Source organism: Symsagittifera roscoffensis, chromosome 1 (assembly GCF_963678635.1).
Source record: "Symsagittifera roscoffensis chromosome 1, txSymRosc1.1, whole genome shotgun sequence".
Taxonomy (NCBI): domain Eukaryota; kingdom Metazoa; phylum Xenacoelomorpha; order Acoela; family Convolutidae; genus Symsagittifera; species Symsagittifera roscoffensis.
Window position 1 is genome coordinate 7,785,686 of NC_087062.1, and position 17,392 is coordinate 7,803,077.

Below are 17,392 nucleotides of genomic sequence, written 5' to 3' on the forward strand. Positions count from 1 at the left end.
TTTAGGTCAAAGAGGCAATTTTCAGGGCTTTTCAGGTGCTGTCTCTTGAGACTTAGACTAGAATGCAGATTAGCATTGCCAAGAAATAGGCCGAGAAACTTCATTTTTGGTCTTTTTTTAAAAAGCCTTCTTGTTTTCTGAGAATATTTTTTGTCTAATGACGTTAGAGTCATGAAATTTTTTTGATCGAAATTAAGAAAAAAATATATTTCAAACTAAAATTTGTTTATTGGAAATTTATTCTGGGTGGTTAAGGAATTTAATTATACATGATGATAACGTGACAAGGGGCCACAAGTTGTGAAGATTATCGGCAAACTTGAAAGAGAGTTGAGCATTTTAAAGCATTGGTAGATTTTCTCTGATTTGCTGTGATGATGTTGATTACTCTGATGATGTTTGTTATAATTATAGTGCAATTGCTATGTTCACAGGTGTGAAAAACTCATTGACAATATAATGGTAGGCCTGCTAAAGCTAAAATTATTAAGCATGTCAGAAATGTGTTCAAGTGCTGTGTAAGATACTTGCCATGAAGGTCTCAAGTGTATTCATAAATTGAGTTTCAGCAAGTTCGCGAAAATTTGTTTGAAGTTTGAAGTTAAAAAAGTTTTATGGTTTTATGATATTCTATTTGTCGAGCTTACAAGTAGCAATCACACCATCTTGTGTTAAAAAAGAACTTAACGGACTGGATTTAAGACGAGCTTCGATTGATGCTCAATTATGAACGATCGTAAAATATCAATTAAGCCATTGTAATGACTACGGGTTATAAATTTTAACCAGCTCAAGTGTGCTTAAACTCTTGTCTTAATCTTATCACCTGGTTAGAAGTATTAACACGAGTTTTAAATTTTTAAGTGGAGAAAACTCGTTGCAAATCAACAAGCCGACAATTGGTATTTTCTGCGATAAAACTCATGTAATTATGGTAATTTTTCACACGTTTTCTGTATTCAACTTGAATATAGCTCTTGATTCGTCGGTTAACGCTGGCTTGAATATGATTTGAGATAAAGTAGCTCTCAGGTAAAAAGATCATTTACTGCAGAGCAGTTAAAACAAAACGATGAAAACAAGATCAAAATGAGCTTCCGTCTCAACTACTTGCGAAGAGCCGAGTTTTTACAAATGCTCAAAAGCCACACCTGGTAATGAGCGGAACTTGAGTTTTCTGCTGATTACATTACGACAATGACTGCATGTGCGAGTTGTGAATTCTGATTTGGCGATGAGGGGTCTCGCCGGTAATGGCTAATGATATTTGTCAGTTTCTACAGCTCTATAACTCAAACTTAAACACCCTTCACGGATACTTGATAAGTTTTTCTATCTTACAAAGTATTATTTGTCGATTGAAGACAAGAAACAAAAACCAGCAGCAACAATCAATCAGATTACCAACATCGGCAGCCGGATCCAACAGAGCAGAGCCGCTGACCAATCACAGACTCCGATTTCAAATTTGCCAAAAAGAGAAGAAAACAGTTACTGAAAAATACTATCAGTCCATCAATTCTTCAACTATTGACAAATAGAATACGCGAAAAAAAAAACTAAAACTAAAACTAAACAACACGAAAGAGTTTTTCTCGCGAAGAACTTCCAGAAACCAGACCTGAAGATCGAACGTTTTGCGATTCCTCAAGATGCAAGTGCACCGAAATTTTGACTCATCGCGATTCAACCTCGCCAATGCACAACAGCAATCACATATCTTAGTAAGTTTATTTTTATTTCACAAAACTTTAGTCCTTTTATTCGCTAGGGAGCATTCATTTACGATAATTTTAACCAACATAATACTTAAATTATATGTGAAAACTGTTTTTTTTAAATACAATCCATGCTTTTTTGTTCAGTTGTGAAAAAAAATCAAAAACGCTAGAGTTTGTTCAAAATGATTGCACTCCTGGATTGTGATTGGTTGATTTCAGCAGTGCCAGTTGGACAAAGTGATGAGTGAAGCAGTGGGAGGAGGAGCCATTTCATCGGCCTACAATCCTCATCCATCTCCACAATGTCACAACATTAGCAGTAGCAGTAGCCAATCAAAAGTATGCAGATGTGCTGCATGCATGAACACCAACAGTAACAGTGGTGCCAAAGTGCTCACGCGAGAGGAGGAATTCATACTAAAGTGAGTACTGTTTTTTGAACTAAACCATTTTTTTTTCTGAAATCTCAAGTTAGAGCGTGATTTTTTTTCCAAATTAAACTTTTAATTTTCTGAAATCTCAAGTTAGTGCGTGATTTTTTTTTCCAAATTACAACTTTTTTTCCAATTTCAATTTAGTGCGTGACTTTTTCCAAACTCAACAGTTTTTTTCTACAATTTCAAGTTAATGCATAATTTGTTCCAAATGAAATTGTTTTTATTTTCCATAATCATGAGTTAAAGCGTGTTTTTTTTCCAAATTAAAAGTAATATTCTTAAACTTCAATCATTTTGTTTTTGCTGTACTTTGCTAATTAGTTCAAGATTTTTAAAAATTATTCCGGTTCGAGTTTTTTTATGATCTCTTCCAAGCCATTTAAGGTGACAAAAATGCAACAATTTTAATCGAAACGGACAGTTAAACAAAAATAGACAACAAATTAAGATTCCGCGAAATTTTTCCTTCTGCCGTCCTTGAATTTAATCAGGAAAACAACTCAACCCGTACACCCTTGATTAGAAAATCAATCAAATTGTACGGGCAGGAGAACAAATTGAATAGCCAGAGACCCCTGAAATAGGAAATTAAGTTAGCCCCAAAAAGATAATCAGTTTTTCACACGGAATATAATGCATTATATCAAAATGACGTTTCGAGGCTTTCACAAGGAACAGATGTCGCTCTAGGCTTTTATGCGGCGGGTTGATGAACTCTGTTCTAGATCAGGTCAAATAGATGGTCCGGATTTGTTTTCAGGCCAGATAGATTTCCCGAGCTCTCGTAAATTACCATAAAGAGTAAAGATCATGGCAAAGTCTTCTGCGCTGCAGGCAATTTTTGAAAAATAACAGGCCAAAAAAAACGTTTGTGGGCAGTTTTTCAGGGTCTTTTTGGTTAAAGCCCCCTTATTGATGAAAAATGTAAATGAATTATTTTTTTTTACAAAATTGGACTGATTTTACCCAGGAATGCAGCAGCTTATATCCCGAGCTCTAAATCAAGCTAGAAAAATGCAAAAAATGCAAAATAAATAATAAAAAACTGCATTTTGGCATCCTTTTTATGAAACTTATCTGCAGAAAACTGCAAAAAAAATTGATAAAAAAGCTAGTTAGAGGCTAAATCAAGTAGAAATGCTTCGTTTTGACCATTCCCATATCAATATCCTGCATTTCCTAGTGATATCAATCCAATTTTGTTATAAGATTTTTTATTTTAATTTTTCATCATTTAGGGGGGGGGGGCGTAACCGTAAAGACCCGTTTTGAAAGCGCCTAAGAGATGATGACGTAGGAAAGTACCAAGGGGGGAGGGCTCGTTTTGGTAATGATAGGGTCGAATCCATCTCGAAAAGAAAAAAGAACAAAAAATATTGATTCTTCTTAATTTATGGCGTCACTTGTGTGCCACTCTGAACTCTCAAAGCCCCCTAGGGGAAGTTGTCGAGACAAAATTAGATTTAGCTAGTCAATTTTGTCTGGCTCATTTGAAAATAATTACTTTCAAGCACTTTGGAACGGAAATTCTTTTTTTTCTGTACGGTAAGGAAAATGAGTAACCAATTGGTAGGAAAAAATCATGCATATAACCATCAGTTTTGGGTAGATATATATATATATATCTTTAAAAAAGAAATTTCACATTTTGATCAAATAAGAATGAAAAGTTCATTTTTGATCTGCAGCTAACGAAATCAGGAGACTTTGTTCCCGGGAAATCATCTCTAGTTAATTAAGTTAGGATGTAAAAAAGGACATAGATGTAGAGATACACAGGTCATTGATTGAATGTTCAAATAGATAAAAATACAGTTATAGTAAGGTATAGATCGGGTTTATATCGGCACCAAATCAGTTCAGTAATTTGAAAAAAAAACTATATGCCCAGTCGTGTAAATATCTTTAGTTTTCATCTGATTATTGATTACAAAAACCAAAATACACTTAAATTGCACTTCAACACTACAACTACAAGAAGATATGATTATTTGCACATTTTTTCTTCGGGGACAATCGGCTAGGATGTACTTCAAATCAGCTAAAATTGACACTGAAATTTAATAAGCCTAATGAACCCACCCGGATAAATTTATTTTACCATCTTGACAGAAAATTACTTAACGGTCCAGTAATTGACTTCTAACAAAGACTGAGGATGAGAATTCTCAAAATGTCCTGTTTTAGTCAAGCTTTTACGATGAATTGGCTAATTCACTACCAAACTATTTAGTAAGATGTTGAGCTGTAAGAAATATGAACCCTTAATTTTTCTAAATTTGGTAACAAGTGTGCACGGGAAAGGCGCGATTTTTAAAAAAAAAATTAGCTTGAGCTAGCTTCTCAAAAATTCGCCAGATGGCAATAAATTTCAGGCGCAGAATGAAATTGGAAAATTTCTTCTTACAGTATTTCAAACATTTAGAAATATATGGTTTTTTTTGTTGAATTTTAAGATCGGCTCGGAAAATTAACTTGTTTGACTTAAAGTGTTTTTAGATTTCTGTAAATTATCGAGATTATTAGATTTGAGGCGCTACGTGCCAAGCTCAATAGCCATTTTCTTCTTGCTATAATTAATTATCATACTTTATGAATAAACCAACTTAACGAATAATATTGTTGTCACTTAATGAACTCGTTTATGAAACAGAGGAAATATGAAATATCAAAAAATTGGCACCACCTGTGCTAGGTACAAAACAAGCAGCTGCTCTTGCTTCTGTTAATCATTTCTTAAACTCTTAATTTGGTGCATCGACATTTGTGCCCCGGACAATTGTGTTCCAGGCAAAATAGTCAAAAAAGTTGAAATTTTCCGAGACAAATTGCCCTAGTTCTGATTCTGCCTTTTTTCAAAATAAGGTTAATTATAATTTTTAATGTTTACAGATATGGACTTCTGGCTAACAATAACGGATCATCGCAGCCACCATCTTCCTCCCCCAACAGTGCGACGGCAGTCAAGGAAAACACCTACCCCCTCCGAGTATGGCTGGAGGAAAACCGAGACAACCCCTACCCCACCAAAAGCGAGAAACTCATGCTATCAATTGTCACCAAAATGACCCTTACTCAAGTCAGCACGTGGTTCGCTAACGCACGAAGACGTCTGAAGAAAGAACGAAGGCCCGAACATGAGTTCTCGTTGCATGATTTTTACCCCTTCCCTCTGTATCAGCCTATTATAGCCCCCCATTCTTTTTACCCAAGTGGGCCAGCTGCCCCCCACATTCCAAAACTTGTACCGCAACTTGTAAACCATGCTTTACTTGCACCGCCGCCTCAGCCTCAGCCGCAAGCCTTTCAACCCGCAATTCGGGTGTTGCCTGCCAATCAAAACCAGAGTTCTCTTATTTCACACTCGATCATCCAAGAATACCTAATGAGTCACAGAGAAGCTTTGAACGCTTTGAGAAGTAAAAGTTCAGAAGATAATCGTTTCATAAGGTCAGCTGGGATTGAGACTAAACCAGCCGATGGACAGGAAAGGTTGCTTGAACTCATTCTTAAAAGAAATAACAAACCAGCAGAGCCTCAACCCAGATTATCTACAATTTCACCTAATGTCACTACTGCAGAAGCGCGTAAAACCTCAGAAAAAGAACCAGTTCCACCCAAAAAGTCCAACGAAATGCCAAGAAACATTTGGTCTATCGTTGAAACCCTGAAAAAACAAGACAACTCTTAACTATCTTAAAAAAACTCAAATCTTCCAAACTTCAGTCTAAAATAGCTTTATCTTTCTATACAAATCTTTAAAAAGTAAAATTGAGACATAAGATGTTGTCATAAATACAGGGGCGAATCTAGGATGAATAACGTTCTTATTTCACTTGCGAGTGCAAGTGAGTTGTGATCAGGAACATGACTTTCTCCCTGTAAACAGGTTTTCTTACAGGCGAAATTTTTTTGGAAATATTTAAAAAGTGAAATTAAATCGTCAAAAAAATCAAAAGGAAAACTTCGAATTCAAAACTTTAAACCTCAATTTTTCTTTGACATTTTGTTTTCGGCTCAACTGGCAGCAACCCGTTTGCACGTGTCATTTTTTTTTTGAAAAATAATTTTTTCGATTTAGTTGCTTCCGTCTATTTTTTGTCCGCTATTCTACAACGCAATGTTTATGTGGAATATTGCGTATTGCGAAGCTCTGCTTCGCTTTTGTACTTAAATTCTATTTTAAGTTTGCATATTAAAATTTTAGGCGATTTTCACTTCTGTAGTTGATTAAACAAAAACTGAACCAATTTCAAAGCTAGTTCTTAATTGAATGCGGCCTCGACCAAGATGATAAGCCTTTAATGCAGACGCCAATGTTTAAAGAAAGCAAATCTCCAGATTTAGCTATCTTTGATTTGGACATGAAAAAGCATGTGAAATAAAAATGTTTCATTTCATCTTCCATGCTTGAACTTGCTCACGCTTTAGTTTGAAAAATTAATCATTTCACATGTTTTCGGGCCATAAAAATCATTTCATGTAGCATTTTTGAAGTTTTTTTCAAAACTGTGATTTAAAACAACTCAATTAAGTTTCTTCTTTAATTCTCCACATCAAACACTTTTTTCGCTTCGTTCGTTGGAAGATTCTGCACTCAATACCAAACCCTTCAACTGCGTAAAAATCGAAATACAAAGACGACTGCTCGTATCAAGGCGAAGCCGTAAAAGTTCAGACTGCCTTTTAAGGTCTATAGAGCAGTAAAGTATGAAATTTTTTTTTAATTTCCCCCACATCATATTTCCCCCCTCTTTCAAGGAATCGCTCTTAGTAACAAATCAATTAGGGCAAATAAGCTTCCTTCAACCAATTTGGAGCAATTTATAAGACGGATTAAATCTCTGCTCACGCTTTAATAGCGCTAAATTTATACCGCGTTAATTTTCCCAAAATGGTAAACTTTTAGTCCCACAATTTTTACATAAAATAATCACAGGTGAAATATCTTTTCAAATTTAGGCTCAAGATAACAATACCTTTTGAATGATATAAAAACACGTAAAAAGTTGATTGAAGAAAAAAACCACCGCGAGCACAAATATTCCATTACTTTCGCTGCGAAAGTCGGAACAATTAGTATGCTGTGTTAGTTTTACCCTCTTGATGACATCATAATTGATTAATTTCAGTTTTCAAAAAATCGAACTATTAAGTCGCCTCAGAAATGGGCTGATTTTGTTTAACTTGTTTCAAGCAACTCCGAAATTGTCCGACGTCAAAACTCCGAGAAAGAAATATTGTCGTCAAAATTGCAGCACAGGCAACTCCCAGAAAAAATATTGCAGCACAGGCATCTCCGAGAAAAAAGTATTGCAGCATAGGCAAATCCAAGAAAAAAAATATTGTCGTCAAAATTGCAACACAGGCAGATTTTTAGAGAGCGTGTAATAGAAAACATTAATAGGCTTTCTGTGAAGCAATTTATATTCAAACAACCACATGTTTTGATGAAAAAATGTAAAACAAACCCGAGTTTATCGCAGACGGCCAAAACTAAATTATTTTTAATTGAGACGGCAATAAAATATCAAATTTTTCACCGAGACGATCGCAACATAGAGCAAACTGAAATTTTCATCTTCCCTTCAAATGGACCTATTTAAGATTCTCCACCCCAAGTGTTCAATTAAAAATAATATCGCCATGATTGTAAAATGCTCTGTTCTGATTGGCTGAAAATTGAAACACATACTCCCCCCTAAACAGTTGGGGGAGAGGGGAGGATTTTAACGTAGTCCAAAAGTTGAAATTATCCCCCGCACGCTATGCAAAGAACAAAATGATGCATTTTGCAAATAGCGAAGTTTTAAATAGATCAAGTCGCATACCTCAACTCAACTTGGAACGATTTTCAAGCCGGATTAAATCTCCGCTTACGCTTTAATCGCACAAAAGTTTTCGGTAGTTGTTTGTCTCGGCTAGGCTAAACGGAGTTTTCAAACCCTCATTGCTTAATGCAAATCGTAGAGAAGTATACTAGAGAAAAGTGAAATATAGTTTTACATTTGAACTGAAATCAGCATTTCTTTTCAAATGTGATAAAGTTCTGTCAAAATTTGATTGTTAAAAAAACTAAAACTTTCTTGAAAAAAACACCCCGTGCACAAATTCTCGGTAATTTTCTTCGAGAGTCGTAAAAATTATGTTTTTTTTTTCAGTTACCAAATTTTCAATTTTGTTTTTAATTTAACTTTTCTACTCACCAAGTTGCTTCTCGTGTCAAAACCAATTGGCAAAACAACAACCGGATTTGAAGCAACCTGATGACGTCAAAACAGTGCGGCAAATAAGCAACCACATATGAGCGAAATAAATTATATCTAAACTAAAACTGCACCTTTGGACTGCCTTGTAAAGCCAATTGAAAAGTTTTATTAACTGAGAAATTGAAAAATTTTGAAACAAAAAATATATGTTTTTTAATTTTTGATCTTGAATTTATTCCACAAACTCTAATGTAAACTACAAAGGGATATTTTTTGCGTCTCGTTTTATAATAGTAGACCCGAAAGACTCCCCTCAATTCGATTTGGAACGAAATAATCCTTTGTTTACGCGTGTTATAAGACCGCACTGATCCCTAGTCGGCCAATTAGCAATCTTCAAACCCCCCAGAACCTTATAATTAAAAATCACAGGTGGAATTTTGTATTAAGTTGACTGAATAAAATAAACTACCCCAAGCATAAATATTCCGAATTTTTTCAAATGTCTAAACAAAAAACAGCATGCTACATATGTATAGTAACTCTAAAAAAAGTATATCAGATTCAGTGTTTACTCGCAAACAAACAAGTTTCCACCTCTTGTACTTAAATTCTGCAAAACTAGCAAACAAGAATAAGATGTAATATTTATTGTGTCGAAAATCAACTAAGATAATTGAATGCTGTGCAAGTAGCCCATAGTGTTCGTGCCACGCGTTTTTTGTCACAAAGTATGTGAAAAATAAATATTCAAAGAAAAAATTAACTTAACTTTTTTCAATTGCTCAAAAAGTTTTTGTACCTAATGTTATAGTCACAAGAGGAGTTAGCATTTGTTAATCAGTAATAAAAATTTGTTATACATACTCTAAAACTTCCAGTGTGATATTTCTGAAGTCTACATTGCCCGGAACAATAATTCCAGAAAAAGACAGACATCTTTATGGACAATCTCAAAAATATTATTACAATCGTTTGCTTTTGTCGAATTGGTTAAAACCGAAGAAACAGCTTTTAAATTGAGTTGGAGGTAAACACATTGGAAATATTGATATTTACTTTATAAGGAGCAAAAAATTCTCTATGTAGATTGCAAATTTATGATCGTGACTCGATTATTGCCTCAGTGTCGAACATTTGGTAGCTTTGTCTCAATGCTAAAAAATACTGAACTTGAGCATAATCAATGTCACAAAAAATAACACTTGTTTTCCTACCTTATTTTTAAATAAAGTTTTTAAAAAAATATACAAAATGTTCCAATTCAAAGTCAACTGCATCTACAGTTACATCAGATGTGCTTTTTAACGTTTAGCCAAATTTAGAAAATGATCGAATTTTTGTGTAAGTTGATATAAAGTTGATTTTAGGCCTTTGAATTATGTAAAACTTAAAAAAGTGCAATGTTATGCGCTCGTTTTGACTAAAAAGTATTGCAAACATGAAAGGAATTAGATTGGTTTCGTCTGACCAACATTTGATGCAACATTTGAGTTTTTTTGAAGCTAATGAACTGAAAAATTTCAATAGCCGACAAAAAAAAACGTTTTTTGTATCATAAACTATTAGATTGCTTATTTTTCGTTGTTTTTTTTTGAGTTTCTAAAAACTTTGGACGATGGGATGTTTTTTTTCTCAAAATTTTATGATTCAAAAAGTCAGGAGAAATTAAAACTTGCTGGCCACCGAGCAAAAAAAATTGTCTGTTTTCAAAAAATTCTGACAACATTTGCTGTCATACCTGATTTTATTCATTTGTTTTGACGAGTGATTTCCCGATAACACACTAGGGGAAATAAAGTTAAGTAAAAACGTTTAAGTCTCTGTTTTCAGTACTTGTGAAAAATTCAGTACCTCATCTGAAGTACTGGTTAAAAAAATTGACATATAATTGAGAAAGTTCATATTAAATACTCTTTAAATTAGTTGTGGAATTGACATAAATGTTTGAGTAAAACATGTCTTTCTCAATAATCATGGAAATTGACAGGTTTTATTTAGTACAATTAAAGATCGTATAAAGTCCTGCCAACACTGGCTATGGCTTTATACAAAATCAAGAGCCGGTTATAGCATCGTAGCGCGCCTACTGGCGACCTTACACCGAAATTTTTGCGTTTAAAGTTAAATTCCCCATTTTTGCGAGCTCTTGTTTTTCTAAAATTTTGCGAGTTGTCTTTTGCTGCTAGTTGTCGCTGTACCCATTAACCAAAGTGAGACAACCGCGTCATTTAGACTTAAAAATCATATTTTGAAAAGTTTGGTGTAAACTTTGTCGTTCATATTGATTTTGTGTTTCAGTTTTTTGGACCAGAGTATGCGCACTCTCTTTCCAAGATGGGCAACTTCAACAACAAAACACTGCATGCGTGGGAACACCTGTTTGCATACATAGTAGCTCTGATGGTGCAAGGAGTGGCTGAAAAAACAGAGTGCAACGAGAAAAAATGTGAGTCGTTGCTTGCAATGAAGTTTATAAATAGTAGATAAACAAAAGATGCCGTTTTCTATGAAATTAGCACAGAAGTTTCCGACCACGGCACGGTAGTTTTTAAAGATTAAAAAAACAGTTTCGTCGTCAAATTTGTTTTTTTTTGTGCGTATGTGTAGGTGGTGGAATAGGTTTAAAAATACAAAAACATTAATAATGATTTTACTTACAATTTCTTAAAAACTATTTTCTGATTTGTTATTTTTTTTGCCGAAAGCAATTCAGAGAAAACGCTAGCGGCAGCTTAAAATACTGGATATCAAGTTGTATATTTTTTTAAAATTTAATAAAAATCCTTTACGGCCATTACAAGCTAAAATTAGATTACAAAAAGAAGTATTCCAAATGTTCTAATGTCAATCAAATTGACCCCATTTGACGTTTATTTGCGGCACCTGAATTGCATGGAAAAGAAAAAGTTACATAAAAAGAGAAACACACAAATACAAAGTTCGTCCCCACTTTCAGAGCTCGGAACTATTAGTTTTTATCTTTAAATATTGAAATTGCAATATACTAAATTGTTCGCTTCTTATGGTATCTATGCAAGAATATCTAACCCTATGATGGCAGCAATCAACGGTTAAGCCTGGTAACGAAATTTCAGCGTTTTGTTTCCAGATGGTACCAATTTGTTAAGAAAACAAAACAGAGATTGGTGCGCCGCGAGACTTTTGCGGTTTAATTATTGATACATCATAGTTTCTCAATAGGTTTTAGAACTTAATATCCCATTAGAACAAAGACTCAGTAAAACAATTACCCTAATAATGAAATTGATCGATTTTTTTTGTAATGAAATAGAAACTGATAAAAACCTAAACAATTGCCATACCAAGGATGCAGCAAAAATATTATTTTTTTGTTCTTATTATGTTGAAGTATAATTCTTTCTCAAATGTCAGTTTAATTGCTATTAGTTTTAGCGGGCAAATGTTCTCAAACTTTTTAAATGTTGTCATTTTTCTGTGATCGAAATGTTGAACAAATGGAGAGATTTTTTGACTCGCAAGGAGAATGAAGGGTTTTCTCAAACTGATGCAAACTTCGTTGAACTTTTTATTGGGTCCAGCAAACTAATATTTCCCCAAGCTCTCCTGAATTTTGTTTCGGTGCAAAATTGCTGAAAGCCGATAGGTTATTCAATTGTATGCTTGCTATTTTTCTTTCAAAGAAATTGAATACCATTAAATTTCACCCATGGCTGCTCCCTAAACCCTCCCAGGCCATGCTGTATATTGCTCAAATCTAAAAATAAATCTAATAAATCTATTGGAAAATAAGCTAGACTATGGTTTTATCAAATCTTTCTTTAAAGGAAGTGATCAAAAATCTTATACTTTTTTGCAAATTTAGATTTTTTTGTGCGGCTATGTGCAGATCTGAACGAAAGCCTAGAAAAGAGATACAATCGTTAACAAAACTGCTCGTATCAGGGCAAAACCGTGAATGTTCCGACTGCCTTTTAAGGTCTATGGAGCAGTAATAAAATAAACCCGGACGGCTCGTACCAGGGCGAAGCCCTGACTGTTTCGACTGTCTTTCAAGGTCTATGGAGCAGTAATAACATTAAGAAAATTAAATACAATAAAATGAAAAAAATTTCTAAAAATTCAGATTTTTTTGTGGAAATCAACCCTCAAACGCCATAATAAATGCAAAGTGATAGATTTTGCTCATCGTAACATATCAATTATAAAAAAAGCATCCTTTAACTAGTTTAAAACGAAATCTAAGACGGTTTAAATCTGCGCTTACGCAAAATATATCGCGCGTTAATTATCCAAAATTGGCCAAAATGGCAATTTTTAACCCCAATAGTTTTACAAAAAAAAACTATCATAGGTGAAATATTTTTTCAAATTTAAGCTCAGGACTACAATACCTTTTGTATGATAAAAAAATCCGTCAAAAAGGGCTGGTTAAAAAACTGAAAGAAAAAAACCACACGAACACAAAAATTCCGTTACTATCCTTACAAAAGTCGGAACAAAAAGAGTGCAAATTGCCTATTTGACAACATTTTTACCAAAAAAAAAAACTTGTCAAAAAATGCAGTTTTTTTATTTTGAAAGATATGTTTATTTTTTGTCAAGAAGGCGCTTAGAGAAGCTTCAAAAAGTTATATGTTCAAGCTAAGTTTTTACGTCTTATTTACGTGTTATAGGTCTGCTGGCACGCTCACTTTGCTCAAACATTAACCAAAACTTGAATTTTTCAACCTTTTTCTCTACTTTAAGGCATTTGTTTGGAAATTTTTCAATACTGTTCGAATCAGACTGCAAAGGCTTAAATATTGAATATCCCTCGACTTCTTCCGACAGTCACAATTAACTGTCGGAAGAAGTCGAGGGATATACAATATTTAAGCCCTTGCAGTCTGATTCGAACAGTATTGAAAAACTTCCAAACAAATGCCTTAAAGTAGAGAAAAAAGGTTGAAAAATTCAAGTTTTGGTTAATGTTTGAGCAAAGTGAGCGTGCCAGCAGACCTATAACACGTAAATAAGACGTAAAAATTACAACACGTCTTATTTACGTGTTATAGGTCTGCTGGCACGCCCACTTTGCTCAAACATTAACCAAAACTTGAATTTTTCAACCTTTTTTTCTCTACTTTAAGGCATTTGTTTGGAAATTTTTCAATACTGTTCGAATCAGACTGCAAGGGCTTAAATATTGTATATCCCTCGACTTCTTCCGACAGTTAATTGTGGCACTTGATTTTGCGTAAAAACCAAAACAACTTAAGCACGCCCTAATAATATAAGATTACTCTCACGTTCAGTGGTCACAAGAATAATTAATCAGGCGCGGATTTGGGAGCGTTCAACAGTGCCGGAGTACAGCAGTGCCGAAAAAAGCGGAAAAATTTCAGAATAATTTAAACGCAATTTCTAAAGAGCGGGATTTTACTGACAATAATTAACAAAAAAATCACTCCAATTTTGGAGCCAAAATGTCTGCAACTGCAAATAAAGAAATATTTTGGCGTCAAAACGTCTAAGTTGCAAATTTTCTCGCTCAAAAATTCATAAAATCATTTAAGTTTGTGAACTATTGCCGTTTAATTTTCGATTATACTTAAATTGGTGAAATTTGTTGAAACTTTCGGCACTGTTGAAAAAAATATCATTTTCGGCACAGTTAAATTAAACTTTTTTCGGCACTGTTGTACTTCGGCACTCTTGTACTTCCCCGCGGATTTAGGTAGCTAGGATGGGGCGGGGATGGAGACGCTTCCTTTCTATCTTTTCTCGGGGATCCCTTACAGCCCAAAGGGTCCCCATTTTGATATTGTCTTACATCCAGTTCTGGTCGACACTTGCCTGTGACGCAAAAAAAAACTTGTCAAAATAGGTTTTTTTTTAGAAAAACTTGGAAATACAAGTTATTCGACGTAATAAAATCATTATTTCTTTTTTGGAAAACCCACCACGCTCCTCCTTCGCAAAAATACTGGATCTGCTTATGCTAAAAAAAAGGTATTGCAATCAAAATTAAACAGATAATGTAGCAAAGCTCTAACAATGGTTTAAAACCAACTAAACTCAATTGATCAATTGATATCAAAATTTTGCCTAAAAGTTGATAATAAAAACTACATTTGAAGCAAATTTTTCTCTCATCATTGCAGGAAGCCTTAAAAATGACTAATATAAAAATGGTTCCCTTGAACTCAAAATTTTGCGGAAAACAACTCTTCTCGATTGACTCTTAGTCTCCCAAGCTCTAATCGATTTTTTTTAGTACAAAATTGTATTGAAGTTCCAAGTCAAAAGCAGACCAAAGCAGTAATCAAGAGTTAATTCAATTTCGTTGGGTTTTATGATGGTTTTCAGTACCCTGAAAAAATCCATTTAAGCTGATTGAATTTGATTTTTTAGCCAAAAGATTCATCTGTTTTCTATAGTGAAAATTTATTTAAATCCATTCTAAATTGATAACGTATCTCAGTGGGATACCGTAAATTGATTTTCATGCATTTTATAATCTGCCGAAAATCTATCTAAATCAATTTCAATCTCAAGTTTGACAGTGCGGGCATCCCTGAATTAAAACTCTTACGTTCCCTAATTTTTCGAGGAGCTACGAATTAAGGATAACTTTGCGACAATAATTAGTGATAAATTTTTGAAGTGTTTTTAACAAGTCGAATGACCTTTCATTAATTTAGATTCTATTTTTTTAGTGAGAGTTAAAAACAGCCGAAATGCAGAAGCGCCGAAAAAAGCAAAGCGAGCAAGTTTAGACCGCAAAACAGAAAACGTGAAAGAGCTTTGTGGTTGGGTGTGTTTTATTTTTATTTTTTTCCAGGCAAAGAAAAACAGATTGACTGATATTTCCTATCAAAACCCTTAGAGCCGTGATTCAAACGATTTCAATGAAGGTAAAAAGTTCTCAGAGAAAAGGTAAAAAGCGGCTACAAATTTTAGCTTTTCGTCTAATATCAACCCACTAAATCGAACAAGTAGAAAGCGTAAAGCTTGTTTCAAGTTATGGAATGACTTTAAGCTCAAATGAATTTTGAAAACTTTGAAGTTTCGAAGCTATTTCAAACTTTTCCAGCACAAAAACTTCAAAACACCAGAAAATATATCGCCTATCTTTTTGGCATCACTTTCGAACAAAATATAACCGATTTTATCCAAATGGTTGAGTTTTGATGGTAGAATTGAAGTTAGAGGACACTTTTTCACGCTCATTTTTAAATCCTTTGTTAAATGAAAAGCAATTTTTGCCTTTTATAAAAAGGGTTTTTTTTTTCAAAAATGAGTATAGCTTTTATAATTTCCGGGTAAAAACCTGTTTATCAAGTTTCGTAAAGTTAGGATGGCTTTTATAAAAAAGCAAAATTTTAAAAAATGAATTTTATCGATGAGATTCTCAAAGTTTAACGCCCTTAAATTTCCTTCAAGTCACTAGATGAAAAAAAATTTTCACAAAAACTGTTATTTTCAGTTCTTTTTTGTTGGCCAACAATTTTACTACTTTCTTTTGACTTGACCTGGTAGTTGCTAAATTGGCCGCAAAATGTGTTCTAATAATTATCATTCATCCTAATTGACATAAAACTCATTCTAATCGGTCTTCAATTTTGGAGCTTGAAAAATATAGGAACTCGCCTTACGGTGAATTGGGTTTCGATCGAATACAGCATCGATTGCAAAGTGGGTGCGATTACCAGTTCATATCCTCCTTCCTTTTTGAAATTTAATTTGTTCTTGTTTCAGTGGAAGAAGAGGCTAGGCGAAAGGACTTCGAGGAAAAAAGGAAGAAGTACTTCTCGCTAAGAGCCACTAGGGGCAGGTCCCTTGTTGATATCATGCCCTCATTTCACAGCAAAGAAGCATCAACAGTCGAAAAAGACAGCGCCTCCTTTCACTCTATTCAAGAAGAGCCAACACACCACAGAAAACATCACACAATACCCGAATAACACCTGGAGAAAGCCCATTTGAAAACAATTATTTTTGCTGTGATCAAAATGTGAATAAGTATTTATTCATCTCTATACAATGTGATCGATCTAAAAACAGAACAGATTGAAGTGACAGTGTCCATATCAATGCATACCATTTAGCGAGTTTCTTTGCTCATTTTGCTCTTTTTCAGCCTTTGAAAAAGAGCAAAAGCTTCCGTGATTAAAAAAAAGCGTCTGTATGATGAATGTTACATAAGTTTTTTAACAGTGGCTTTTTTATTGTGGATTGTTTCTGAAATTTATTTAGAAGCTCGTTATTTGGCTGATATAGTTCGTTAATTATCGTTTTGTCGTTTTTTACTCGATTTAAACTCATTTAAAGGCTGAAAAAAGGCTTTTCGTCGTTTGCCAGAGTCAGTTAAGTTAGACTTGACATTAATTCGGGACTCTTTCGAAGAACTTTCGAAGAACTTTTGATAAATACTTTAAAAATGATTAGTTTCCTGATGAATAGTTCTATCCGGGATACTCTATATTTCCCTCAGTGATTCTACAGACAATTCACCCAAAGACAATTCAGCCAATTTGAAGTTCAGAAATTTCAGCCAAAAATACTGAGATAATTCAGTCGCAGACAGTTATGCCAGTTTTTCAAAAGGGTTAGATTCAAAAACATCTGAATTCAATTTAGTTTTCGTTTTAAGGTCGCCGGTGGGCGCGCTACGCATGCGTAGCCGTTTTGTGGCGATAACAGACTCTAAATTTGGTACTGAGTCCTACCCTCTGTTGGCGCACCTGCACTATTAAATATTTAAAGAAGAAATTCTAACTTTTGACGTTTTGGCTGAATTATCTGTATATTTTGGGCTCAATTTCATATCGGTTGAATTGTCTTTGGCCGAATTGTCTGGACGCGCGTCGTTCTTCAATGTACAATCTTGATATCAGACAGATCTTACTTTTATGATATAGATATATTTTTTAAAAGTATATTTTATCATACGGGAGATGTCCTGGCGGTGCTTTTTTCATGCGAAACAATTGTGATAGATAATTCTGTTGTATCAATGTTTAGAGCTCGAGTTTTCGATTTGAAACATGTTTTTGAA

General features: G+C 34.1%; 3 protein-coding genes across 4 annotated transcripts in view; 2 read left to right on the forward strand and 1 right to left on the reverse strand.

The window, feature by feature from the left end:
- The window catches only part of LOC134857157 (protein FAM228B-like), a 132,040-nt gene extending 127,820 nt beyond the window's left edge, over positions 1-4,220 (reverse strand). Inside the window, exon 1 of the mRNA XM_063873535.1 lies at positions 4,217-4,220. The gene's annotated coding sequence lies outside the window, so the exon portion shown is untranslated. The remainder of the gene's footprint in view (positions 1-4,216) is intronic.
- Positions 1-16,508, forward strand: part of LOC134857158 (cytoglobin-1-like) — a 73,334-nt gene extending 56,826 nt beyond the window's left edge. The window contains exons 3-4 of the mRNA XM_063873536.1: positions 10,669-10,816; positions 16,093-16,508. Of these exons, the coding sequence (XP_063729606.1) occupies positions 10,669-10,816; positions 16,093-16,298 (354 nt within the window). The 3' untranslated portion in view covers positions 16,299-16,508. The remainder of the gene's footprint in view (positions 1-10,668; positions 10,817-16,092) is intronic.
- Positions 1,075-6,011, forward strand: LOC134857156 (uncharacterized). Of its 2 annotated transcripts, none has more exons than XM_063873534.1 (3): positions 1,075-1,724; positions 1,944-2,143; positions 5,051-6,011. In XM_063873534.1, the coding sequence occupies exons 1-3, from the start codon at positions 1,653-1,655 to the stop codon at positions 5,847-5,849; spliced, it is 1,071 nt and encodes a 356-aa protein (XP_063729604.1). In that variant the 5' UTR covers positions 1,075-1,652; the 3' UTR covers positions 5,850-6,011. The 2 variants fall into 2 exon arrangements, with proteins under 2 accessions (XP_063729604.1, XP_063729603.1); XM_063873533.1 differs by having other exon boundaries at positions 1,076-1,724; positions 1,941-2,143.
- Positions 16,509-17,392: the final 884 nt, after the last annotated feature.